Here is a 27,986-nt window from a genome sequence, read left to right on the forward strand (position 1 = left end):
AAGATCTCTTGACAAAAATTGCATTTGTAATGTTTTTATTAAGTACTCTCTAATGTTGAGTAAAATGTGAGCAGATAATAATGGCTTTTCCACATTCCTTGTATTTGTACAATCTTTCAGAAGCATAAATGATTTCCTGTGCAATAAGGGGTGAGCATTTATTAAAAGTGTCACCACATTCTTCACACTTCTGGGAGTTTTCTTCAGTATGGATTATCTTACCTACAATCAAGTGTGACAACCATTTAAAGGCTTTGTGACATTTTTCACATTTCTAGGATTTTTCACCAGTATGATTTATGTTAGGAAGTTTGAGGTGTTGTCAAAATTATTGTCACATCATTCAGGTTTGTAAAGTTTTCAGTATTATGTTTAGTGAGGTTTGAGGATTGGTTTAAAGTGTTGCCACATTATTCACATTTGCAGGGTTTCTCTCAAAGTATAAATTGTCTTATGTGTAGCAAGGTGTGAGGACCAGTTAAGGCATTGCCACATTTTTTACATTTGTAGGATTTCTCTCCAGTATAAATACTCTTACATGTAGTTAAGAGTTGAGAATCAGTTAAAAGCTTTGCCACAGACTTCACATTTGTAGGGTTTCTTTCTAGTATGAATTTTCTTATCTGCAGTAAGGGTTAAGGAAGGTTAAAAGCTTTGCAACATTCTTCACAATTGTAGACTTTCTCTCCAGTATGAATTTCTGTACGGTAAGGTATGAGGATTGGTTAAAAGCTTTGCCACATTCTTCCCAATTATAGAGTGCCTCTCCAGTATAAATTTTCTTAAGTGTAGAAAGGTGTGAGGACTGATTAAAGGCATTGTCACATTCTTCTCATTTGTATGGCTTCTCTCCAGTATGAATTACCTTATGTTTAGTAAAAGTGAGGACCAGTTAAAGGCTTTGCCACATTTTACACATTTGCAGGATTCTCTCTAGTACGAATTTTCTCACGTTCAGTAAGGTTTGAAGATTAGTTAAAAGCTTTTCAGGCCGGGCGCGGTGGCTCAAGCCTGTAATCCCAGCACTTTGGGAGGCCGAGATGGGCGGATCACGAGGTCAGGAGATCGAGACCATCCTGGCTAACACGGTGAAACCCCGTCTCTACTAAGAAATACAAAAAAAAAAATAGCCGGGCGAGGTGGCAGCGCCTGTAGTCCCAGCTACTCGGGAGGCTGAGGCCGGAGAATGGCGTGAACCCGGGAGGCGGAGCTTGCAGTGAGCTGAGGTCCGGCCACTGCACTCCAGCCTGGGCTACAGAGAGAGACTCCGTCTCAAAAAAAAAAAAAATAAAAAAAAATAAAAATAAAAATAAAAGCTTTTCCACATTCTTTACATTTGTAGGATTTCTCACCAGTATAAAATATCTTCTGTGTGTAGAAAAGGTTGAAGACTTGTTAAAGGCTTTAACACATTCTTCACATTTGTGGAGATTCTCTCCAGTATGAATTTTCTTATGTGTAGTAAGTTTTTAGGATCAATTAAGTTTTGCCACATTCTTCACATTTGTAGGGCTTCTCTCCAGTATGAATTTTCTTATGTGTAGTAAGATTTGAGGATAGATTGAAAGCTTTGCCATAATCTCCACATTTGTAGGGTTTCTCTCCAGTATGAATTATCTTATGTATATTAAGAGATGAGAACTGGTTAAAGGATTTGCCACATTCTTCACATTTGTAGGGTTTCTCTGAAGTATGAATTTTCTTATGTGTAGTAAGGTTTGAGGATTGGTTAAAAGCTTTGCCACATTCTTCACATTTATAGGGTTTCTCTCCAGTATGAATTTTCTTATGTGCAGTAAGGGTTGAGGATAGGTTAAAAGCTTTGCCACATTCTTTACATTTGTACGGTTTCTCTCCAGTATGAATTATCTTATGTCTATTAAGGGTTGAGGAGCAGTTAAAGGCTTTGCCACATTCTGCACATTGGTAAGGTTTCTCTCCCGTATGAATTCTCTTATGTATAGTTAGGTTTGAGTATCGGTTATAAGCTTTTCCACATTCTTCACATTTGTGGGGTTTCTCTCCAGTATAAATTATCTTATGGTTAGTAATGTTTGAGAATAGGTTAAAAGCTTTTCCATGTTCTTCAAATTTGTAGAGGTTCTCTCCAGTATGAATTATCTTTTGTGTAGTAAGGTGTGAGGACTGGTTAAAAACTTTGCCATGTTCTTCACATCTGTAGGGTTTCTCTCCAGTATGAATAATTTTATGGATAGTAAGGTGTGAGGACTGTTTAAAGGGCTTGCCAAATTCTTCACATTTGTTGAGTTTCTCTTTAGTATGAATTACCTTATGTCTAGTAAGTTGATAGGACTGATTAAAGGCTTTTCCACATTCTTCACATTTATAGGGTTTTTCTCCAGTATGAATTCTCTTATGTTTAGTAAGGGTTGAGAATCGGTTAAAAGCTTTGCCACATTCTTCACATTTGTAGGGTTTCTCTCCTGTATGAATTTTCTTATGTTCAGTAAGGTTTGAAGACTGGCTAAAAGCTCTGCCACATTCTTCACATTTGTAGGGTTTCTCTCCAGTATGAATTTTCTTATGTCTAGTAAGGGTTGAGGATCGATTAAAAGCTTTTCCACATTCTTCACATTTGTATGGTTTCTCTCCAGTATAAATTTTCCTATGGTTAATTAGGTTTGAGTGTTGGTTAAAAGCTTTGCCACATTCTTCACATTTATAGGATTTCTCTGCAGTATGAATTTTCTTATGTTCAGTAAGGTTTGAAGATTGGTTAAAAGCTTTGCCACATTCTTTACATTTGTAGGGTTTCTCTCCAGTATGAATTATCTTATGTCTAGTAAGAGTTGAGAACTGGTTAAAGACTTTCCCACATTCTTCACATTTGTAGGGTTTCCCTTCCATTAGAATTTTCTTATGTGCAGTAAGTTTTAAGGACTGGTTAAAAGCTTTGTCACATTCTTCACATTTGTCGGGTTTCTCTCCAGTATGAATTTTCTCCTGTTTATTAAGGTTTGAGGATATGTTAAACCCTCTGCCACATTCTTTACATTTGAAGGGTTTCTCCCCAGCATGAATTCTCTTATGGTTAGTAAGATTTGAGAATAGGTTAAAAGCTTTTCCACATTCTTCACATTTATAGAGGTTCTCGCCAGTGTGAAGTATCTTTTGTGTGGTAAGGTGTGAGGACTGGCTAAAGACTTTGTCACATTCTTCACATTTGTAAGGTTTTTCTCCAGTATTAATTATTTTATGTATAGTAAGGTGTGAGGCCTGTTTAAAGGCCTTGCCACATTCTTCATATTTGCTGGGTTTCTCTTCAGTATGAATTATCTTATGCCTAGTAAGTTGTGAGGACTGGTTAAAGGCTTTGCCACATTCTTCATATATGTAGGGTTTTTCTCCAGTATGAATTCTCTTATGTTTAGTAAGAGTTGAGAACCAGTTAAAGGCTTTTCCACATTCTTCACATTTGTAGGAATTCACTCTAGTATGAATTCTTCTATGCTGAGTTAGTTGTGAAAGAATGCAAAATAATTTGCCACATTCTTTACATTTGAAGTGCTTGTTTCCTGTATGTCTTCTCTTATATCTATTTGAATTTGAAAATTTATCAAAGACTTTCATATATTTATTACATTGGAATATTTTGCTTGGGGTAGCTGTCAAACATTGTTTAACTGTATTATGACCTCCTTTGTGCCCCATACACTCATCCACATGTTTATAGCCTTTTCTTAACTGTAAATTCTCATATTCACATCTTCCATATCTTCTCAGTGTCACTTTTTGGAAAGAATCTTTTATGTTCTGCTCTGGCCAAAGGTCTTGGGCAAAATGAAAAGACATTACTGAAAGAAATCAAAATAAGAAATTACTGCACTTGCTAGACTCAGATAAATATACTTTACAAATCTAATCTATAAAATTGTACAAGCTACATAAGCAAGATTGCATAGTAAAATACCACAGGCTCTAATTTCTTCATAGACACATAAATGTAACAAAAACATAATGACCAAAATACATTTGTGGAAAATGTATACATGAGTTCGGTGTGCAGTGCCCCAGGTGAGCACAATGCAAAGAGCCACAGAGAAGACACAAGTCTGTTTTATTTACCAACAAAGTTCTTTCTGTTCCCCAATATAACACAGTGCCTTTAGAAGTAAATTGCCTACTCCTAGTTTTTCTTTTTTAAAGAAAAGAAAAATAATAACAAACATATACATCTTCATTTCTGGCTTCTACATGCCTTCGCAGACATTGGTTTCTGTCTCCCATGACATAGAAGGCTGAAAGAAATGGTGGTATACTTTGGAATGACATTTTGAGTCTGCTGAGATCAAAGGTAAATGTTACAGCAGTGAAGAGACTGCAGTACTACAGACAGGTAACAGTTGTAGCAAGTGATTACTGACTATCAAGAAGAAACACGAACAAACTCTTTTAACTGAAAAAAAAAAAAGCTAGAAAATTTCAGACAAGACACATCCTAAGAACATGTCTGAAAGACTCTCAGAATCACTATTCGAGACAAATGGTTTCTAACTATGCCAGGACAAAGCTACATTATAAAGATTGTGACAAACAACTTGTTTTTAATTTACAAATTTCAATTAAAGATTACAATGTACAAAAAATATTAGGGCAATACAGCCCCGCAAAAATTATGCAATTTTCAGAAAGCAACCATTAAAAACTAAAAATATACAAATTAATTTTTAAAATTTAAAATAAATTGAATAATACTCTGTGAGTGAATAGGAATACAAACTATGGAAAATTAGAAAAATGAGAACACCAACAAAACTATTAAAAATAGCAAAAAACAAATTGTGGAGGTAAAAATACAAAAAAACCAAAAATATCAAAGAAAAATTAATGTAAAAATAAAGACAACAAACAAACTAGAATACACACAAAGACGTATATAAACATATATAAGCAAAATTTCAAAAGTAACAGACAAGAGAATCTTGGGAACTGCAAGATGAAAGTGATATGTCATTTATAATAATAGTCTTATAAGATAGCCAGTGAATCAGGCCAGAAGGGAAGTGTGATACAGTCAAAGTGCTGAAAACAATAGCTGTCAAGTGAGAATACCAACAACTGTCCTGCCAAATAAAAGAAAAACGCCTTCCAAAATAACAAAATTCGGCTAGGTGTGATGACTCATGTCTGTAATCCCAGCACATTGGGAGACCAAGGTGAGTGGATCACTTGCGGTCAGGAGTTCGAGATCAGCCTGATCAACATGGTAAAACCTCATCTGTATTAAAAATATAAAAAATAATTAGTGAGGCATGGTGGTAAACTCCTGTAATCCCAGTTACTTGGGAAGAGACAGAAGAATCGCTTGAACCCAGGAGGTGGAGGTTGCAGTGAGCCGAGGTCACACCACTACACTCTAGCCTGGGCAACAAGAGTGAAACTCCATCTCAAAATAAATAAATAAATAACAAAATTCTGAAAATGTATTTTGGTGCTGCCTATGCCCTACATATCGAAGATGCTGAAAGGAGTTCCTTCCACTGAAAATAACATGATACAAGAAAACGGCACATAATCATGAAAATACATGACTTTTGGCCAGGTACGGTGGCTCATGCCTGTAATCCCAGCACTTTGGGAGGCTGAGGAGAGCAGATCACAAGGCCAAGAGATTGAGACCATCCTGGCAAACATGGTGAAACACTGTCTCTACTAAAAATACAAAAATTAGCTGGGTGTGATGGTGCATTCCTGTAATCCCAGCTACTCAGGAGGCTGAAGCTGGAGAATCACTTGAACCCGGGAACAGAGGTTGCAGTGGGCCAAGATCACACCACTGCACTCTAGCCTGGCGACAGAGTAAGACTCCATCTAAAAAAAATAAATAAATAACTTTCTGGGAAAGATATGCACATACACGAAAACAGAATTTCACAGCATTATCATAATGGTGCATAAAGCATTTTTAATTATTCTCTAAAATGTGAAAGATAAAAAAGCACAGAAATTATTATAAACACCTGCTAATGAATATACAACATATAAAGATATAATTAACAACATCAATGACAAAGTTGAGGGCAGATGTAATGAATAAGAATTTTCATATGCAAATAAAGTTGATTTTTTACTAGATTATAATATACTGTTTTATCTTGTAGAGGTTTTATGTAATCCCCAAGGAACCACAAAGAATATATCTGTGTAGATACACAAAACCAAGTAAGAAAGAAATAAAAGCATATAAATACAAAAATCAAAAGACACAAAGGAAGAAGGAAAGAGAGAAAACAAGGGACAAGGATACAAGAATCAAATTAAACAATAAGGTTACCAAGTCTTTCTGTTTCAGAAGATTATTTAAATATACACATAATTAACCTTATTTAAATATCTACATATTAAATCAAGAGACAAACATTTGGCCAGGCATGGTGGCTCACACCTTTAATCCCAGCACTTTGGGAGCTGAGGCAGGTGGATCAACTGAAGTCAGGAGTTCAAGACCAGCCTGGCCAACATGGTAAAACCCGATTCAACTGAAAATACAAAAATTAGCTGGGCGTAGTGGCGGGTGCCTGTAATCCCAGCTACTCAGAAAGCTAAGACAGGAGAATTGCTTGAACCTCAGAGGCAGAGGTTGCAGTGAGCCAAGATCACACCACAGCACTTTAGCCTGGGCAACAAGAGCAAAACTCCATTTCCCAAATAAATAAATAAATAAATAAAGACATACATTCAATAATGGGATTAAAAATTTTTGAAAACCAAGATCCAACTTGATTTTCTACAAGAGTCAGCTGAGACCTAATTATAAAACAAGACTGAAAGTGGCATGATGGATGTATATATTCTACACAAATATTAACAAAATGAGAAAAGATGTCCAAAAAATTACACAAGCTACATCTTAAGTCAAAAACTGTCATATTTTATAAAATGTACTTTAAGTCAAAACTCCAAAGAGAAACATTAAACAATAATAGATTCATTTACCAGGAACCTATGACAAATTTGTATATACAATGTATGTTGTGTGTGTGTGTATCTCACATTATGGTTTCAAACACATAAAGCAAATATTAACAGAATAAAAGAAACACATAGAGAGCAACATAATTATAGTAGGATATTTCAATACCCCACTTTCTGTAATAAAAATAAAGACAGAATATAAGGGAAAAGGGGACTCAAAGGTAGTAAAAAACAGATATATTTAACAGAAACATAGAGAACACTTCTCAAGAGCATTAGGATGTCACACTTTTCAATAGCTTATAGAACATTCTCCTTGACAGACCACCTGGTAGGCCAAATAAGAAGTCTTAACAAATTTTATAAAACTGAATTTTTATGGATTACTTTCTATGACAAAAATGAAATGAGAATATAAAACAATAATAGAAAAAAACTGAAAAACTGGCTGGGCGCAGTAGCTCACGACTATAAGGGAGGCCAAGGCGGGAGGATCACGAGGTCAGAAGATTGAGACCATCCTGGCTAACACGGTGAAACCCCGTCTCTACTAAAAATACAAAAAAAAAAAAAAAAAAAAAGCTGGGCATGGTGGTGGGCGCCTGTAGTCCCAGCTGCTCGGGAGGCTGAGGCAGGAGAATCACTTGAACCTGGGAGGTGGAGGATGCAGTGAGCCAAGATCACACCACTGCACTCCAGCCTGGGTGACAGAGTGAGACTGTGTCTAAAAAAAAGAAACTGAAAACTTTTACAAATACATAGACATTAAACAACACACTCTTGAGTATGCTCTTGTTCAAGGGTTGAAATAATTAATATTGTGAAGATATCCATACTGCTCAAAGTAATCTACTAATTTAATGCAATGTTTTTTAAAATTTCTCATCACATTTTTGAAGAAATAGAAACAGGAACCACAAAAGTATATAAAATCTCAAGAGACAATAAAGTACCCAAGAATATTCCCCCCCAAAAAAAAAGAAAAAAAAAAGCAATGTTAAAGGCATTACAGTTCTTGAATTCAAAACACATTACAAAGCTACAGAATTAAAACAATTTGGTAGGAGCATAAAGGTAAAAAAAGGTTGACTAATAAAGTAGAATGCAGTACATATATAAACTTACACATATATGATCATTTGCATACCAATAATTATTGTAGCATTGTCACTGAAAGCACATAAGTAAAAACAATGCAAATTTCTGTCACCAAACCACTCAGTAGATATAATTTGAAATACAGAAATATTGGAATATCACCCAGGATTGAAAAAGCAGGAAATATTTTAACAACTATAAAGACAAAGCTAGAAGACATTATGTAAAATGAAATGGGCCAGCCACAAAAAGATGGAGATTGTATGATATATATAAAGCAGTTACACTCTTAGAATCAGAAAACAGAGTGGTGTTTGTGAAGTGTGACAAAAATGGGAAAAACTGGTAGTTGTTTAATATGTATTGAGCTTTAGTTGTGCCAGATAAAAACATTCTAGGGATATGTTGCATAACACTGTCAATATAATTAAGATGACTAAATTGAATATTTAAAAATACTTGATTATAAATTTTGTTATGTGTTTTTGACAAGTAAAAATAAACAATCATACCTAAAAAAGATAGAGTTATGACAGTTTTCAAATTATCTTTCAATCTAAACGTTTCCTCCCACACAAAAATATGGATTCAAATATAACTAAATGTTGAAATTAGGAGAATTTTTATGACTGCTCACCTAGACAAAATTAAACAACCATTCACAACAAACCTGTACCAGAAAAATACAAGTCATTAAAAAAACAGGGATAATATTTATAAAGACAGATAATTATATTGGCAGTAGACAATGAATATGGCTAATTTATAGTTGATTTTGCTCCACACTGTCTTAAACTGCAGAGTTAAATATTGTCATATACAATTAAAATATAAACTAAAACATCAAAATACAATTAACTGGTGTGAGATGGCACATCCTAAAATATATAACACAAAAATATTAAATTGCAAAACAAAATTACACGGAATGTAAAACTTATCAAACGCCATCAAGTATGTCAATATATTCAAGAAAGAAATATTGGAAGAAGAATATAGGAAAAAAGTAATAAAAAGGTTACCTGAAGACATAAAAGGCAGAGAACTTCCCAAATTTTGATGTAATAAAAAATTTTAACCAGTAAGACTTGATTCAAAATTATTTTACTTCAAAGAAAAAAAAATAAATAAAGACTTTCCAAAATAAGAGGTCAGCTGGGTGCGGTGGCTCACACCTATAATCCTAGCAGTTTGGGAGGCTGAGGCAGGCGAATAACCTGAGGTCAGGAGAGTTCGAGACCAGCCTGACCAACATGGAGAAACTCCATCTCTACTAAAAATATAAAATTAGCTGGATGTGGTGGCACATGCCTGTAATCCCAGCTACTCAGGAGGCTGAGGCAGGAGAATCACTTGAACCCGGGAGGTGGAGTTTGTGGTGAGCCGAGATCGCGCCATTGCACTTCAGCCTGAACAAGAGTGAAACTTTGTCTCAACAACAACAAAAAAAGCACATGAAAAATGAAATATTAATCTGTTAATAAATATACAATATAAAATAATTTGTAATATCAACAACTGAAAAATACAGAGGTATAGTTTTTGTATTTAATTGAAGTTGTTATGAGATTAAAAACATTGGCCAGGTACAGTGGCTCATGCTTGTAATCCCAGCACTTCGGGAGGCTGAGGTAGGTGGATCATGAGGTCAGGAGTTAAGACTAACTTGGCCAAGATGGTGAAACCCTGTCTCTACTAAAACTACAAAAATTACAGCGAGCCTGTAATCCCAGCTACTTGGGAGGCTGAGGCAGGAGAATCACTTGAACCTGGGAAGCAGAGGTTGCAGTGAGCCAAGATCACGCCACTGCACTCCAGCCTGTGTGACAGAGCGAGACTCCGTCTCAAAAAAACAAAAAAAATTGTTTTAACTTTAAGATGTTTTATGTAATCTCCATTTTTCATGACCATTATGAAAATAATATATATAGAATGTATGAAAAAAATTTTTAAAATAAAGCATGTCACTACACAATTAAAATTTAAATTGAAGAAAACAGAAGAAAAAACATATCTAAAGGAAACACATAAAACAATAACAATAAAACTGATAACAGTAACTTCATTTATTTAAACAATCATTTTAAATATAAATTAACTAAACAACTTAATAAAAAGAAATGTAATCCCAGTATTTTAGGAGTCCAAGGTGGGCTGAACACTTGATTCTACGATTGCAAGACCAGCGTAGGCAACATAACAAAACCCTGTCTCTACAAAAAATACAAAACTCTAGCTGAGTGTGATGGTAGTCACTTGTAGTGGAGCTACTTGAGAGGCTGAAATAAGAGGATTATCTGAGTTTGGGAGGTTGAGGCTGCAGTGAGTTGTGATTACAACATTATGAGCCAGTGTGATTGACAGAGTGAAACCCCATCTTAAATATAAGTGAATAAGTAAATACATTTAAAAAAAGAAAAAAAGAAAAAGCCTGAATGACTTAAGAAAAAAGCATACAATATGCTGCCTATACGAGACTAATTTTAGGCCTGGCACAGTGGCTAACACTTGTAATCCCAGCACTTTGGGAGGCAAAGACCAGCCTGGCTAACATGGTAAAACCCTGTCTCTACTAGAAAAAAAAAAAAATACAAAAATTAGCCAAGCATGGTGACACACTCCTGTAATCCCAGCTACTCAGGAGACTGAGGCAGGAGATCCCCCGAACCTGGGAGGCAGAGGTTGCAGTGAGCCAGCCTGGGTGACAGGGCAAGACTGCATCTCAAAAAGAAATAAAAATGAAACTCATATTAGCATTGAGTCAAACAGGTTGAAAATATCAGAATGGGGAAAATATCTTTATTCTATACAAATAGTAACCACAACTGGGTAAGGTAGTCATAATTATATTAGACATAATATGCTTTAAGTGAAGACTAGCATGAGACAAAGATTGATATATAATAGTATAATGAGTTAATCCACCAGGAACATGTAACTATTATATTTATCTATATGTATACGTATATATAACAGTAAGGCTTCAAAATATATAAAGAAAATATTTACGGGCCGGGCGCGGTGGCTCAAGCCTGTAATCCCAGCACTTTGGGAGGCCAAGACGGGCGGATCACGAGGTCAGGAGATCGAGACCATCCTGGCAAACACGGTGAAACCCCGTCTCTATTAAATACAAAAAAACTAGCCGGGCGAGGTGGCGGGCGCCTGTAGTCCCAGCTACTTGGGAGGCTGAGGCAGGAGAATGGCGTGAACCCGGGAGGCGGAGCTTGCAGTGAGCTGAGATCCGGCCACTGCACTCCAGCCTGGGTGACAGAGCGAGACTCCGTCTCAAAAAAAAAAAAAAAAAAAAAAAAAAGAAAATATTTACAAAAGTGAAGCAAGAAATACAAAGCCACATAATAATTGTAGACATCAAGACCCCATTTTCAATAATAAATAGTTCAGATAAAAGATCAATAAGAAAACAGCAAACTTAGAAAACATTATAGACTGTATTAATTTTTTTACATATAGAAGAATACCTGAGAGCGGATAATTTATAAAGAAAAAAATGGCCAGGCGTGGTGGCTCACACCTGTAATCCCAACACTTTGGGAGGCAAAGGCAGGTGGATCACCTGAGGTCAGGAGTTCGAGACCAGCCTGGCCAAGATGACAAAACCCTGTCTCTAATAAAAATACAAAAATTAGCCAGGCGTGGTAGCAGGCACCTATAATCCCAGCTACTCCAGAGGCTAAGGCAGGAGAATCACTTGAACCCAGGAGGTGGAGGTTGCAGTGAGCTGGGATCACACCATTTCACTCCAGCCTAGGCAACAGAGGAAGACTCAGTCTCCAAAAAAAAAAAAAAAAAAAAAGGTTTACTTGGCTTAGTTTGACAGACTGCACCTGTACAAGAAATGCATGACAGCATCTGCTTCCAGTGAGGGTCTCAGGAAGCTTACGATCATGGTGGAAGGCAAAAAGTAACTGAACATACTGAACATATCACATGGTCATAGACAGAGGAAGTATGAGGTGAAGGGGCCAGTTTCTTTTAATGAACCAGCTCTCATTTGAATTAACAGAGTATAAACTTTTTGATTACCAAGAGGATGATGCTAAGCCATTCATGAGGAATTTGGCCCCATAGCCAAAACACTTACCACTAGGTTTTACACCCAACATTGAAGAGTACATTGCAGCATGAGGTTTGCAGAACATGGACATGCAAACCATATTACAGACTAACTAAGCTTAACAGACATGTACGAAACTTTTCAGTCAAAAGCAAGAGAATGTACACCTTTTTTTTTTTGAGACAGAGTCTCACTCTGTCGCCCAAGCTGGAGTGCGGTGGCGCGATCTTGGCTCACTGCAAGCTCCGCCTCCTGGGTTCACTCCATTCTCCTGCCTCAGCCTCCCAAGTAGCTGGGACTACAGGCGCCCACCACGATGCCCGGCTAATTTTGGTATTTTTAGTAGAGACGGGGTTTCACCATGTTAGCCAGGATGGTCTCGATCTCCTGACCTCATGATCCGCCTGCCTCGGTCTCCCAAAGTGCTGGGATTACAGGCGTGAGCCACCACACCTGGCCCAAAATGTACAATATTCTTATTTGCATCTGGTGTATTCTGTTAGGAATCATACCAAGTCTTATGAAATTTAAAAATACCAGTGAACTGCAGGGGCTCATGAGACCAAGGTGGGAGGATTACTGGGCCAGAAGTTTGAGACCAGCATGGACAACTTAATGAGGCCCTGTTCCAACAAATAATCAAAATATTATCCAGACATGGTGGTCCCATAGTATGTCTGTAGTCCCAGCTACTCAGGAAACTGAGGTGGAAGAATCACTTGAGCCCAGGAAGCTGAGGCTGCAGTAAGCCAGCCATGCCACTGCACTCTAGCATGGGTGACAGAGTAAGATCCTGTCTCAAAACAATGACACTTCAATAGATTTAAAACTGTATATTTTATATAATGGGTTTTTACAACAATATTTTAAAGAAAAACTGAAAAAAATATAGAATTATAAATCTTTTCAAAAATTGCCTCAAATCACAAAAGTGTTTCTCTCACACAAAGGAAATATAAATTCATCATTAAACACACAGTGAAAAAAGATGATTTCCATGACTACTTAGACAAAACAACCATTTAAAATCAGCTAAGAAAGAATATAAACAAGATAAGCCATAACCAAAATTTGGGTCATATTTATATATAAAACACACATATATAATCTGATTGTAATAGACATATGGCTAATTTATTTTTTAAACCCCATATTGACTTAAAAGTGTACAAACAGAATTGCAAATTGTCTAAAATTATGTAAGTAAAACAAAACACCAATAATCTGATGTTAAGAAACCTACACTGAAAAACCACACTAATATGGAACTACAAAACAATAAGAGAAATGTTTATTCATGAAATCTTTTTTGCAACATTGATGTACCATTAAGAAAGAATTTGTCTAGATAACTGCAATATTTAACTGTGTACTCATGGAAGACAGGTATTTTGAATCAATGGCATGTGTCGTGTGGCAGTAAAAGTTCAGAGAAAATGCAGTATAATCATAAATAGAAAATGCTAATGAGAAAATTTTAATAAATGAGCATTTAAAAGGAAGTGGAGATAATTCTGATATTTAAAATATATGCTATTCTTACACAAAATAAAACTTCTGTAATCTGATTTTAGAAGCAAAGAATACCCTTACACTGCTAAATAAAGAGAAAATAAGAATGTGTATGTATATATTTGTGTATGTAATATATATTTATATGTGTAAGTGTGTGTGTGTGTGCGCGCACAGAATATGGTTAGAGTCTCTAATATATAAAAGAAGTATTTGAGAATAAATTATGCTATTACTTAGATATAGGCTGAAGAAAGTGGGTGAAAATCCTATGATTTGTTTATACCAACAGCTCAAATTTGTAAGTAACTATTTTAGTAAATATGGAATGCCTACTAATTATCTAATTTACTTTAGGCATAACTTGTAAATTCTAGTATATTGCCCTAAATGTCTGAATCTAAAGTTACAGACAAATTTAAAGTAGGAAATAAAAAACAAAAATGTATACAGAGAGTAACATCAGTAAGATGGAAAAATAAAAGGTGCCCTATTTTCTTATACCCCAACAGCAAAAACATTTATCAGCTATCTCTGACCAAAAACAAAATGTGTTTCTGAGAGAGCCAGGCATCATGTATCACACCTGTGATGACAGCTACATGGTATATTCAGGTTGAAGAATTGCTTCAGACCAGAATTTAAAGACCAGCCTCAGTTATAAAGCAAGAACCCATCTAAAAAATAAGTGCCTTTAAAAATAAACAAACAAACAAAAAAAACCAAAAAAATAGAAAATAAATAAATACATAAAAAATAAGTGCCTTTAAGAGAGCTCCGAGATGCAGGGAGGGACTTATGAAACTGCTAGAGCCAAAGATTGAGAAGTGTTCCTTTTCAGAAGGTGGGCCCTCATTCAGGAGGCAAACTACAAGACCCCTGTACTTGGCTACAGACCAGGAAATGGCCCTCCCAACTTAATCCGACTAAGAATTCTGAACTTACTCAGTCATCACCTCAAATTTCTCCTAGTCACATTCTGCGAGAGGTCTTGTCTTTCCAGAGGCCTGGAGGAGAACACCCCTTTGTAGCCATGCAGGCAGGCCTGCAGACCTTGGCCTTTACTGTGGTCCCTGAAACAGTTCAATGACTCAGTTCCAGCTCCCTGATCCACAGTTCATGGTCAGTTCTGCCTGTAGACATAGAAACCCACACAGTGTAGGCCGGGCGCGGTGGCTCACGCCTGTAATCCCAGCACTTTGGGAGGCCGAGGCGGGCGGATCACAAGGTCAGGAGATCGAGACCACGGTGAAACCCCGTCTCTACTAAAAATACAAAAAATTAGCCGGGCGCGGTGGCGGGCGCCTGTAGTCCCAGCTACTCAGGAGGCTGAGGCAGGAGAATGGCGTAAACCCAGGAGGCGGAGCTTGCAGTGAGCCGAGATCGCGCCACTGCACTCCAGCCTGGGCGACAGAGCGAGACTCCGTCTCAAAAAAAAAAAAAAAAAAAAAAAAAAAAAAAAAGAAACCCACACAGTGGCTGGGCGTGGTGGCTCACGCCTATAATCCCAGCACTTTGGGAGGCAGAGACAGGTGGATCACCTAAGGTCAGGAGTTCGAGACCAGCCAGACCAACATGGTAAAACTCTGTCTCTACTAAAAATACAAAATTAGCCAGGCATGGTGGCAGGGGCCTGTAATCCCAGCTACTTGGGAGACTGAAGCACAAGAATCGCTTGAACCTGGGAGGCAGAGGTTGCAGTAAGCCGAGATCACGCCACTGCAGCCTAGGCAACAAAAGCGAAACTCCATCTCAAAAAAACAAACAAAAAACCCACACAGTGACCTGGAAAAATCCTCGCTGGTATTCAGTGAAAGCCATACTCATCCACATCCTGATATGAGGCCCAACATATGCAGACCCAACTGCAAAAACATGCCCTAATATCTGCCCTACAGAGCAACGTCCTGAAGGACATTCAGCCTATCCAAAACTAAAATGGGAATTAAAACTACCCAAGCTTCTAGTAACAAGCTAATAACGGTGGACCCTAGTGCAGACCCAGCATCCTTGTGACTAAGCTACAACCCCTCTCCACAACAAACCCAGAGGGCATCCCGTCACCTGGGGGCTCAACAAAAGAAGATCTTTACCTCCTAAAATTAGTTTATAAAAACTTAAAGAGGTTTTTGCTCTTTCAAATTCACAGACACCAGTGCAAAACTATATTGTACCTATTGTCAATGCTTTTATCATAGCACTGAAAGTATGTGGCAAAAGAATTAGTTTAAAAAAAAAAAAAAAGCAGCCACACACGGTGGCTCACGCCTGTAATCCCAGCACTTTGGGAGGCCAAGACGGGGGGATCATGAGGTCAGGAGATCGAGACCATCCTGGCCAACATGGTGAAACCCCATCTCTACTAAAAATACAAAAAAAAAAAAAATTAGCTGGGCATGGTAGTGGGCACCTGTAGTCCCAGCTACTCAGGAGGCTGAGGCAGGAGAATGGTGTGAATCCAGGAGGCGGAGTTTGCAGTGAGCCAAGATAGTGCCACTGCACTCCAGCCTGGGTGACAGAGCAAGACTCTGTCTCAAAAATAAATAAATTAAAATAAAATAAAATAAAACAACATTGAAATTGAAGACAAGTAAAAAGTTGCTGTTTGCAGATCATATAATCTTACATATACAAAACCATAAACAGTATACATTAAAACCCGTCAAAACTGATAAATATACTTAGTAAATTACCAAAATATAAAATTAACATACAAGTATAAATTATGGTTCCATCCACTCAAAACAAACTATCTGATAAAACAGAGGAAGAAAACAATGCTATTTATAATAGCATTAAAATAATATATTCTTGAGAACAAATTAAACCAAGGAGGTAAATAAAATTTACAATGAAAGAAATTAAAGACACAAATAAATTTTAAAATATTTTATGAATATGGATTGAAGCAGTAAATATTGGTAAAGTACCATGTTTTCCAAAGTGATCTATAGATTCAATAAACTCCCTATTGAAAGTCCAGTGGCATTATTTTTACAGTAATGAAAAATATAATTCTAAAATTTACATGAAACTACAATAAGCTTTGAAGAGCCAAAGCAATTTTGTGAAAAAAAGAAAAAAGCAGAAGAACATCATAGTTTACAATTTCAAACTATATTTCAAGACTATAGTAATAAAAACAGAATGGAATGTGCAGAAAAATGAACAAATAAATTTTTAAAAACCCAATGGAACAGAAACCACTACTCACACATTTCAGATATGATGCAAAAAATAACTTAAAAAACAGTTTAACATAGAGGTTTTCAAAATTATGCAGATATATGTGTCCCCCAAAACAAAAAAGTCAGATTGTGCAGTCTCTTATATGCCATGAAAAGAACTTTGGCTCTCACTGTGAACTTGAAGGAAGATCACTGAAGGGAAAGCAGAATCCTTAGAGAATTTAAAAGCATAAGACAGAAGACGCCCCTATGTAAGAGCAAAAGAAAAAAAAAAAACACTCAGGGTTTCCAGAAAGTATTTCCTTTGGAATACAGCTACCCAAATCACATGTTAAGGACTGGCTTTTTCTTTGACCTTTGACCTTTAATCTTTGTCATCTGTTGTATTCACTTTCACTCTCACCTACCTGGGGGCCTGGCTACCATCTCATGTCTTTTTATATTCCAGGGCTCTTTTTTTTGCTCCAGACAGGTGATCAGATATGGCTTAGAGACAGCAATACCTGTTTTATTAAAAATAAATAACATGAATCTTAATCATATTCTCCAATTACCAATCCAGTAAGGTGCTCAGTAAAGAGGATGTAATAGAATAAATACTAATTTATAACATAAATTTCTAAATATTTAGAAAATATTTTAAATGTGTAGGTTTTAAATTTTACTATCTGGTACTATTGAATCAAAAATTGGTGTCGGAAATTAGATTTAAAGGCATGGACAACAATATTGCATGCCACTAAATTTCTGGAATTATCACTAATCTAGAGTGAAAAATACAGATTAGCTCACTAATGTGAAAAGCTCAGGTCAAAATGAAACATCTTGAAGGAATTATTTTCTACACAAATCTCAAAGATTTTCTTGAAAACAGAGATCTGAAACTCATTTATGCAAAGCATAAATTACCAGAAAACAGTCTACAAAAATAGAGAAATAAAACTTTAAGGGTATTTTAGGAATTGTGTATTGAAGTTATCCTCACCCAAAAAGACCAGGTTTCTGTAGTTCTCTAACAACACATTCCTATATAAATCCCGCTGTGCAGTATCCAGGCATTGCCACTCCTCCAGAGAGAATTCTATGGCCACATCTTTAAATGTCAATGGTTCCTGAAAAACACAAACACACACACACTTACCAAGTGGCCATGAGCTGTCACTGAATGTTTTTTAAATGTATAGGATAGCCGGGTATGGTGGTTCATGCCTGTAATCCCAGCACTTTGGGAGGGAAAGGTGGGCAAATCACGAGGTCAAGAAATCGAGACCATCCTGGCCAACATGGTGAAACTCCGTCTCTACTGAAAATATAAAAATTAGACCGAGCATGGTGGCTCACGCCTGTAATCCCAGCACTTTAGGAGGCAGAGGCAGATCACCAGAAATTGGGAGTTCAAGACCAGCCTGATCAACATGGAGAAACCCCGTCTCTACTAAAAATACAAAATTAGCAGGGTGCGGTGGCACATGCCTGTAATCCCAGCTACTCGGGAGGCTGAGGCAGGAGAATTGCTTGAACCCGGGAGGCAGAGGTTGCAGTGAGCTGAGATCACTCCACTGCACTCCAGTCTGGCAACAGAGTGAGACTCTGTCTCAAAAAATAAAAAAATGTATAGAATTAAAAAAGTATGCTAAATACAGACAGATGAGAGGGCTACAGATAAGAACAGTTGAACATGGTTTAGAGAAATTTTCATTGTGTTTATATTTACTGTTTTGTGACTTGTGGGAAACTACTGGATCCGCAGGAATAGAAAACATGTTGTTAAATGGAATGTCTCTGCAAGCACTGGTTTTAATAAAAAATTTTAAAAATTAGGACTCTAAAATGCATACTTTTTTTTTCCCATTTATCTCCTTGTGGAATTCGGAAATTGTTAGCACCCACTCTAGAAAGGCACCAGCCAAAACTCTGTTCTCTTCTTATCAGTTCTGTGAGGCAAGACTCCAGGGTGGGGCCAGACCTAAATAAGGCCTCCAAAAAGGGTGAATCTGAACAGAACTGGAGCTGGGAGTAAACCCTATATATTACTCTGCTCACCCCATCAACTGTATAAATATACTAATTAGCCATTTAAACAAATCTCCTAGGGTTTTCTAGGGTAATTTTAAGATAAGTACGCATTCTTAGCAAAGTAAAAGAAATAAAAATATTTAAAACTCTTGGGTCCATAAACATTCATTCAAATGATGACCTCGGAAGTCACAACAATATAAAGAAAGTGGCCCAAATAAAGCCCACACGTTTTCCCACACATCTATTCACTTTGCCAACCATATGATGCTTAATTCAACCATGTATTCACTTGCTAGTCTAGACTAACTGTTCCTAGATGGTAGGGACCATGACTGCTTTATCTATTTTTCTAATGGCCATATGAAATGGTAGCAATTAGTTTATCTGCTTGAGTCTCCAGACCTCCTCCTTGTTTTTTACCCAACTACCAGGAAACTGGAAAACTCTCAACTAGATACCAACCAAAGACATCTCTTGTATGAGGGGAGGAGCAAACACAGGATGACTAATTTCTCTTACACTGAGACAGAGGCACAATTAACCACTCTTGTCAACCTGACACAATTCTGCTCTGGACATCCTCAAATATCTCAAAGATGCCTAGGTGATTGTAAGAGAGTTCCCAGTGACCCTGGGCTGACGGCCCAAGGATAAGGCAGGCAGGAGAGACTCAGGCTGATTCTAAATAGAAAATCGAACTGCCGCAGTGGAGCTCCAGATTACGGGTCCTGATTAGCTAGCTCTTGGGCAAAAGGAAAGACAAAAATACTCTACTCCAGTATTACATTTTATGGGTAGGTATAATTGTGATATAATGACTCTCAATACTTTGTGGCCTTCATCTCTCACCCCTAAGATGCTTGTTTACTCTTACAGAATCTGTCATCAGATTCTATTTACACCTGGACCCTCTCACATAACTGTAGCAAGTCACTGAACACGATCTGAAAAGTTTTAAGAGCAACACTCTCAAAGGGAAGCTTTAAGACGTCTATGTTGACATCTCACAATGCAGAAAATGCCTCCTGTTGGTTTCCTATACATTCTCAATCCAGAGTCTGGCCCTGTCTTGTAAATTCCAGGTAGAGGCCAGACCTTACAGATTCTAGGTGGGATCAGCCTGCTTCTGCATTCTTGGGTGTTACAGCAAGTAGAGTACAACCAAAGGAGAGATTGCCTCATAGGGGCTGCTCTAGCACATTCTAAATAATACGTCTACTTGAAAGGAAAAAGCTGAAGCTACATGAATATAAGTAGAGAATTTATTTGGGCCAAGACTGGGAATTGTAACCAGGGATCAAAGATTCAAGTTGCCAGGAATCTACACTTTGATTAGCGCAGTTACAAGTGGATTTGTAAAGGCAAAAAGAGAGGGACAGAGAGTGGGCTGATACAAAGTTGCCTGTCAGAAACTCTCATTTGTTTACAAAAAAAGAACATTGATTATCGATTGGATATACATTGTTAAGCTATAGGGTGTGGGTTACAGGATCCAGTGTGTCATTATTAATTTAAATTTATAGCTACTTGTGGCAATAGCAAGCAGTTTCAAGAGATAAATTCATAGCTCAAAGAACAGAGAAATACATAATTGTGGTATTATTTTAATGTATCTGAACCTTGTAACTAAAAGAATTTGCATTTCTCAAATAAAAGGTTTTCTTTTTTCCCAAATCTTAAGTCCCTGATTCAGAATTTGGAGCTGCAAATTTAGTTCCTAGGTGGGTGCAGTAGCAGTAGGTGTCATCCACACATTTGTGGGTATTTTAAGAAGAGGAAGAAGGGGTTGGGTGTGGTGGCTCATACCTATAACCCCAGCACTTTGGGAGGCCGAGGCAGGCCGATCACCTGAGGTCACGAGTTTGAGACCAGCCTGGCCAACATGGTGAAACCCCCCCCTTCCACTAAACATACAAAAATTAGCTGGACGTCTTGGTGCACACTTGTAATCCCAGCTACTCAGGAGGCTGAGGCAGGAGAATCATTTGAACCCAGAAAGTGGAGGTTGCAGTGAGCCAAGATCATGCCATTGCACTCCAGCCTGGGCAACAGAGTGAGACTCCATCTCAAAAAAAAAAAAAAAAAGAAAAAAAAGAACAGGAGGAAGGGAAAAAAATGGAGATTATCATGTCTACTTAATGCACACACGTTACTCTGGGTTTCTGGGCCCCATGGTCTCTGAAATCAGCTTCTGGTCTAAAGATACAAGAGTCATTTAAAGAGGTAAAATGGTTAATCGCTGCCCTGTGAAGTATGTAGAAATCTGGCCTAGCCTCTCTAGAGGTGACTGTAGAGGACTATAACACCAAATAGGCAGAGACACAATTCTGCCTGCGTATTTAGGGGACAGCATGCATTTTGCAGCACAATCGTGAGTTGACTGAAAGCCTGAAAGGAAAAGCCTCCTCTAGGTTAAAGCTTGGTTGGCACCTTATATGTTTATATGATGTGTGGCAATTCTAGACAGTGTTTGGAAAATATAACTAAAAGAAAAATTTTGTCCAGCTCCAGAGTAACTCCACAATGACAGAACAGAAAGAAAACCATTTTATTACACAATTAAACCAGAATGTGACATGTATCACAGTCAATCTGCTTAAGAGATTGCAAAGACAGAAAGACAGTCACAATAATTAGTCCACAAGTAGAAAAATTTACAGCACATGTCATACATAGTTCACCCTAAATTCACCTGGTAATTGGGAAGGCCATCCATATATGCTAATTGGTTATAATCAATGACAAAATAAACTTTTCACATCTTCATGACAAGAGGTAATTCTGCAACTTAAAGCCAGGTGCCTCCTGCCTGCCATCTCCTGGTGGCTTGTGTCCTCTCTTGACTCCTACCATCTGCCACTGAGGCAGAGTCCATAGCACAGAGCTCACACCTGGCACCCTATATATAACCCCAACTGCCACAGCAGCACTTCTATGCCACATCAGAGAGTGAAGCCTGAGCTGCAGGAGGAAAGCCTGCAGGACTCCTGGGTAGAACTGCACCTTCACAATAATGGGAATAGGTGCAGTGTTTAAACCTCAGTTTTTTATTTATAATGGTGACATGGAAATCACTCTGCTAGATTTCCAGCAAGAGTCCATATAGAGATAGCTCCAAGAGTTCTCACTGTGACAGCCCACCTCATTCACAGACACCATGGGATAGTAATAGGGCTTCCAAAACAGACACCCAATGCATTCAAGAGAAAAACAGCTGAAAATGATTATATTGAGAGAAAAAAAAAGATAAAAGCATCTTTAGAAAAAAACTCAGATTAGATGATTGAACAAGTCAGTCAGAAAATATTCCCCTAAAACACATTTCTCTGTAAAAACCCAAAGTGTACAGCTACCCTCAGTGTGAGAAACATGAGCATAAAGAATAAAGGCGGGCATATTCTCAGCAGAATTTTGTAAGTGTGTGTTACAGCATGGTCTGGATTGAAGACCCAAGCAGATTTTGTGTGAGCAACAAGGCTGTTTATTCACTTGGGTGCTAGTGGGCTGAGTCTGAAAAGGGAGTCAGCCCGGAGGCGTGAGGGAGAGCAGTCTTTATAGGGCAAAGTGGCGGATGGAAAATTACAACACAGTTTTGGGACTTGTTGACTCAAGAAGTTGATCAACCAGTTGGGACAGGAACCCGCTGTTCTTCTTTTGTGGTTTTTGGTTGTTGCAGGTTTTCTGGTTCCAGGAAGTCTGGAGGCATATGTGCCGTTCACAGAGTTCTTAATGGCCCACTGTAATAATGGCCTGCTGGCAATAGTGCAGCCATATTTTTGGGATATGACATTCCTGTCTTTTTGTTTTAATAAGAAAAGAAGTGGACGCAGAGATGTTTCTCAGGGATTCTTCAAGCGGGACTTGGGGTGGCATGGACTCCTAATCGGGAGAGAGATCTTGGGGTTGAGGTGACATTCAGGGGCAGTTAGGAGTAGCATTTGCCGCATAGATTGACTGGTAACAGCTTGAATGAGATTTTGTAGGAACTGAGAGGCTAGTCAGAAGAGACAGGGTCTGAACAGGAGAAGGAGAATGATGGAAATGAGGGGCCAAGCTTTAGGGAGAAGCCACAATGCCCAGCTCCAAAGATTGGTGTTAAGAGTCTGAAAGACGTTGCCTGATTTTAGAAGACTTTTCATTTAACCGCTGGGCAGCATCTTGTACTAGTCCAGACTGGTTGGTGTAAAAACAACAATCTTCCCCTAAAAAGGTGCACAGACCACCTTTTTCGGCGGTTAGGAGGTCTAAGCCACAGTGGTTCTGGAAAGTTACTGCTGCTAAGGAGTCTATTGGGGATTGGAGAGTAAGGGTGGATTTTACTATGTCTCGGAGGCTGAGAGATCCTTTGAGAGTGTACAATAGTAGGACAGGGAAGGGGACAAACCTGCTATTCCTGTTCCTGTGGCATTGGTAATTCCTAGTCCTATAAGCAAGGGTATTATCTGCACGGCCCTACACTGATGGACATGGGCTCTGACAGGGTCTGGTAAGGTTTGGTTTCCAAGGGCAATGTCAATTTTGGGGCTTAGGAAGACTAGGGTACAGGTGCCTGTCCAGTTAGTGGGGAGGCAGACATAGGTTGAAGTTCCACACAAGAAGAATATGCCTTGGCTGGGTAGGCAGAACTGGCTGTGTATGTTAAAAAGGTGTGTGAATTTGTTGTTTTCATTTTCTAACACCCCTAGGGTACTTGCCAAGGTGGCCCCCGTGAGTGGCTGAAAAGGGATGTTTGGGATAAGCTGAGTGGCTCCCAGTTTTATTTTCCCATTGGAGGAAAAATCATTTTGTATCTACTAGAAGCCACTCAGAAGGGTAGCTGAAAGCGGGGAAAGGAGGCATTTGTCAGTGGTGGGAGTGCTGCTGCAGGGGGTCCAGGGGTGAATGGTCGGTCATGCAGTGTGTATGCCTGCCATTATAAAACCCGGATTGTTTGTTAAGCAGGGAGGTGCTGATGACTTCTGGGGGCTTTGAGAAGTGGACAGGCTGTTTGAATGTAGCCGTTTGGGAGACCTGGAAGTTAATGTAGTCAGATGGGGCTTGAAGCTGCGAGGTGTAGTTGCACTGATGGAACAGGAGGTGACCTAGGGGTAGGCCTGATGACAGGTTGTGTTGGATGCATAAAGGGGCTTGGAAAGTTAAGACAGTGTTTGTAGTCACAGGGCCGTGTATGGGTTTTTCATTTCTTGTGTAATGGGTGAGGCTGGACATGTAGGAGCCTAAAAGTTGAACTGCATGTCCTGTTGGGGTATTTTCGGTCATTTCATTGATGGAGAAGTCGGCCAATGACTGCATATTTAGGAGTTGGAAAGGGCTTTTTCCTTCATAACGAGGGTGGTAAGTTAAGTTAGTAACTACCCAGTTTTTTGTGGGAATGGGAGTGGCAACATAAGTGGTAGCTGATAGAGAAATGCAAAGCCAGCAGTCCTTTGCCAAAGAAGGCTTGGACTGGTTTAACAGAAAGTGGGCTGAGAGTTTTCTAGAGGTAATTAGGCATTACTGGAAGTGGGCGTGCGGCCATGCGGGGCAGCCAAAGGAGCAGGAGGGATAGATAAAGTGAGTAGGAAGGTAAATAGAGGCGTTTCATCTGGGGAGAAGTCATACAGGGTGCCCTAAAAGATGAGACCATCTATCCGGTTAAAGAGAGAATCTAAGGTGGGAGTTTGGGGATGAAACCAGGACATGTCTTAGCAAATAGAGTGGAGGAAGAGGGTGAAGCAGCAGGGTGGACAGGAGCAGGACATTTAAGTTTCTTCAGGGATTCGGGTGAGTTTTAACGAGGTCGAGGAGAGTACTTGTAACTTCCAAGAGGAGGAAGAAGGGTCAGGCTGAGTGTCAGATGGACACAGCTTTACTCTGGAAGGATGAATCCACTGAGGAGGATCTTTGTAAGCGGACAGCTGTTGGGGTGCTATAAATGACCAGGAAGGGTCCTGTCCACCGAGGTTGTAGAGATCGGGGGGTTCAGCTCTTTATCAGGATGGGCTGTCCAGCCAGAGTGTCCTCATATGGCTGGGTATCTGGGGTGGGTTAGCACCTGATAGTTAGCAGCTTGACGGATTTCATTCCTAGCCTGTTGGAGGACTGGGTAAATAGTCCCCAAGAGGACTGGTGTCTGGGATGAGGTTGGGCCCGAGTAGAAAAGTACTACCATATAAGAGTTCGAATGGGCTATGCCCGGTAGGTTCATGGGCAGTGGCTCAGATCCGGAGGAGCACAAGTGGTAGGAGAACAGTCCAGTCCTTTCGGAGCTGGAGGGTGAGTTTTTAAGAGGCTGCTGGCTCTTTCAATCTTTCCTAAGGAATGAGGATGGTATGGGGTGTGGAGATTCCACTGGATGCCAAGGGCCTGGGAAACTGCCTGGGTGATTTGGCTAATGAAAGCTGGACCATTGTCAGACTGGATGGAAGTAGGGAGGCCGAAACAGAGAATAATATCTGTTAGAAGAGAAGTAATAACTGCTGCAGCCTTTTCAGATCCAGTAGGGAAAGCCATGACCCATCTGGCGAAGGTATCAACCCAAACTAGGAGGTACTTATATTTTTTGACATGAGGCATATGAGTGAAGTCAATTTGCCAATCTTGTGTAGTAGTAAACCCTCGGGCCCGATGTGTTGTGAAAGGAGGGGGCCTAAGAAAACCTTGGGGATTGGTGGAGTGGCAGATGGAACATTGAGAGGTGATTGCTTTAAGGATGGACTTCCACGATGAGAAATAAATAAGGGGCTCTAGGAGGTGAGCCAAAGGCTTGTACCCTACACGCAAGCAGTCATGGAGGGATGAGAGAATAGATTGCGCTTCTGAGGCAGGAAGAAGGAACTTTCTGTGATCTAAGAACCACTTGCCTTGTGAGTTGGAAAGGACAAGTAGAGCAGGCTTTCAGAACAAGAGTAGGTAGGGATGATAGATGAGAAAGAAACGTACTGGCCTTTTGGAGCACAGACTGGAACGTCTGCAGACACTGAGGCGTTTGCCACCTCTTTTGCTGTTTTATTGGCGTGGGCATTTGCTTTAGCGACAGGGTCTGTCGGTTTTTGGTGTCCTCTGCAGTGGACACAACTCCAGCCTTGGCAGGCAGGAGAGTAGCCTTAAGGAGGAACTTTATGATAAAGGCATTGATAATGGAAGACCCTTGTGTGGTTAGAAAACCTCTTTCCGCCCAGATGGCAGCATTGTGATGAAGGATGTGGAAAGCATACTTGGAATCAGTATAAATATTGATGAGGGGACATTCGGTACCCTTTAGAGTCTAAATGCTGAAGGAGCAGGAGGATATTCTGTTGGGAGGATTCCTAGGAGGGACTGCAGAGAAGATCATCAACATATCAGATGAGGTAGGAAAAGGAAGGCTGAAAAGAGAGTAGGTTGCAGGCAAGGGCTTGGCTAAAATAATGAGGGTTATCCCGGAAGCCCTGGGAAGAATGGTCCAGCTTAGTTGTTGGGACTGATGGGTGTCAGGGTCAGTCCAGGTGAAGGCAAAAAGAGGTTGAGAGGAGGGGTGTAGGGGAATGGTGTAGAAGGCATCTTTTAGGTTGAGAACGGAATAATAGGTAGTGGAGGGAGGTACTTTGGACAAGAGAGCATATGAGTTTGACACTATAGGATGGATGGAAAGTACAATCTGACTGATGAGACAAAGGTCTCGAACTAATCTGTAGGACTTGTCTGGTTTTTGAAAGGGAAGGATGGCAGAGTTAACAGGTACTAAGATGCCACGTTGTAAAAACCAGGTAAAAAGGCTTTAGGCCTTTTAGGGGTGGCATAGGGATAGGGTACTGGCATTGGGCAGGGTGAGAATGGTTTGGCTTCAAAGGGATGATGAGGTGGGAGTGATCTGTAGCAAAGGAGGGAGAGGTGATATCCCAGACCTTGGGGCTAAGGAAGGGAGACATTAGAGGAGCTTGTGGGGTTGGTGAGGGGTTGGGGAGAAGGCTGGCAAGGAGATGTGGCTGTAGCCCAGGAATAGTGAGGGAGGCAGACAGTTTTGTTAGGATATCTCGGCTGAGCAGAGGGAATGGACAAGTGGGGATGACTAGGAAGGAGTGCAAAAAGGAGTGCTGACCTAGTTGACACCACACCATTGGAATCTGGAGAGGTCTGGAGGCTTTGCCGTCAATTCCCACAACAGCAGTCATGGAGGCTAAGGAGACAGGTCCTTGAAAGGAGGGAAGGGTGGAGTGGGTGGCCCCCATATCAATCAAAAAGGGGATGGACTTACTCTCCACCTTAAGAGTTACCTGAGGTCCATGATGGTCCGGGGGCCTTTGAGGTGTTCGGACAGTGTCATTCCTCAGCCACCAAGCCGATGACATCAGGGAAGGAGTCAGCCAGGGGGCTGTGGGGTTGAGCTCCAGGAGCTCTAGGGATGGCAGCTTGAGTTGGACAGTCTGACTTCCAGTGAGGGCCAGCACAAACAGGGCATGACTTAGGAGGTATCCCAGGCTGCAGGCATTCCTTGTCCCAGTGGCCATTTTTATGGCACTTGAAGCATGGCCCTGGAGGGGCTGCTGGGCGCTGCGATCTGGACGCCTTGAAATCCCTACGGGCCATTGGCGTGGTTGGGGTTCATCTAACAGCGGAGGCAAGCATCTGTAATTCAGAAATACGCTGCCACCGGATAGCCTCTTCCCTGTTACTGAACACCTTAAAGGCAAGGTTAATTAAATCCTGTTGTGGGATTTGAGGGCCAGATTCTAATTTTTGAAGTTTTTTTTTAACATCGGGAGCTGACTGGGTAATAAAATGCACATTAAGAATAAGTTGGCCTTCTGGCCCTTCAGGGTCTAAAGCTGTATACCGTCTGAGAGTGGCAGTCAGACAGGCCATAAACTGGGCTGGATTTTCGTCCTTGCCATGAGTGGTTTAACTTATCATAATGACTGCCTTATATGCAGCTTTTTGGAGTCCCTCTACTAAGCAAGTGATCATATAATCTCACCTGGCCATACCAGGAGATCCTGTTTGATAGTTCCACTGGGGCTCTTCACGGGGGACCTCCCTGGCATCTTCCTGGAGACCTAGTTCAAGGCGCCAGTGGTCATCTGCATAGGACTGAACTAGGGCCCAAACTCGCTCCCTTCGGGAGTGAGTGTAGAAGTGAGGATGACATTTAAGTCACTCCAGGTGAGGTTACAAGACTGAGTTAAATATTGAAATTC

At 39.6% G+C, this 27,986-nt stretch overlaps 1 protein-coding gene across 2 annotated transcripts in view; it reads right to left on the minus strand.

Annotated features, from left to right (window-relative positions):
- Positions 1-1,447: 1,447 nt before the first annotated feature.
- ZNF107 (zinc finger protein 107) overlaps positions 1,448-27,986 on the minus strand; it is a 40,715-nt gene continuing 14,176 nt past the window's right edge. Inside the window, exons 2-4 of one of the 2 annotated variants that reach the window (XM_015133402.3) lie at positions 17,798-17,924; positions 17,220-17,315; positions 1,448-3,815 (exon numbers count right to left, since the gene is read on the minus strand). In XM_015133402.3, the coding sequence (XP_014988888.2) occupies positions 1,480-3,815; positions 17,220-17,315; positions 17,798-17,924 (2,559 nt within the window). In that variant the 3' untranslated portion in view covers positions 1,448-1,479. The remainder of the gene's footprint in view (positions 3,816-17,219; positions 17,316-17,797; positions 17,925-27,986) is intronic. The other variant, XM_077996662.1, reaches the window with a different exon arrangement.

Source organism: Macaca mulatta, chromosome 3 (assembly GCF_049350105.2).
Source record: "Macaca mulatta isolate MMU2019108-1 chromosome 3, T2T-MMU8v2.0, whole genome shotgun sequence".
Lineage (NCBI taxonomy): Eukaryota > Metazoa > Chordata > Mammalia > Primates > Cercopithecidae > Macaca > Macaca mulatta.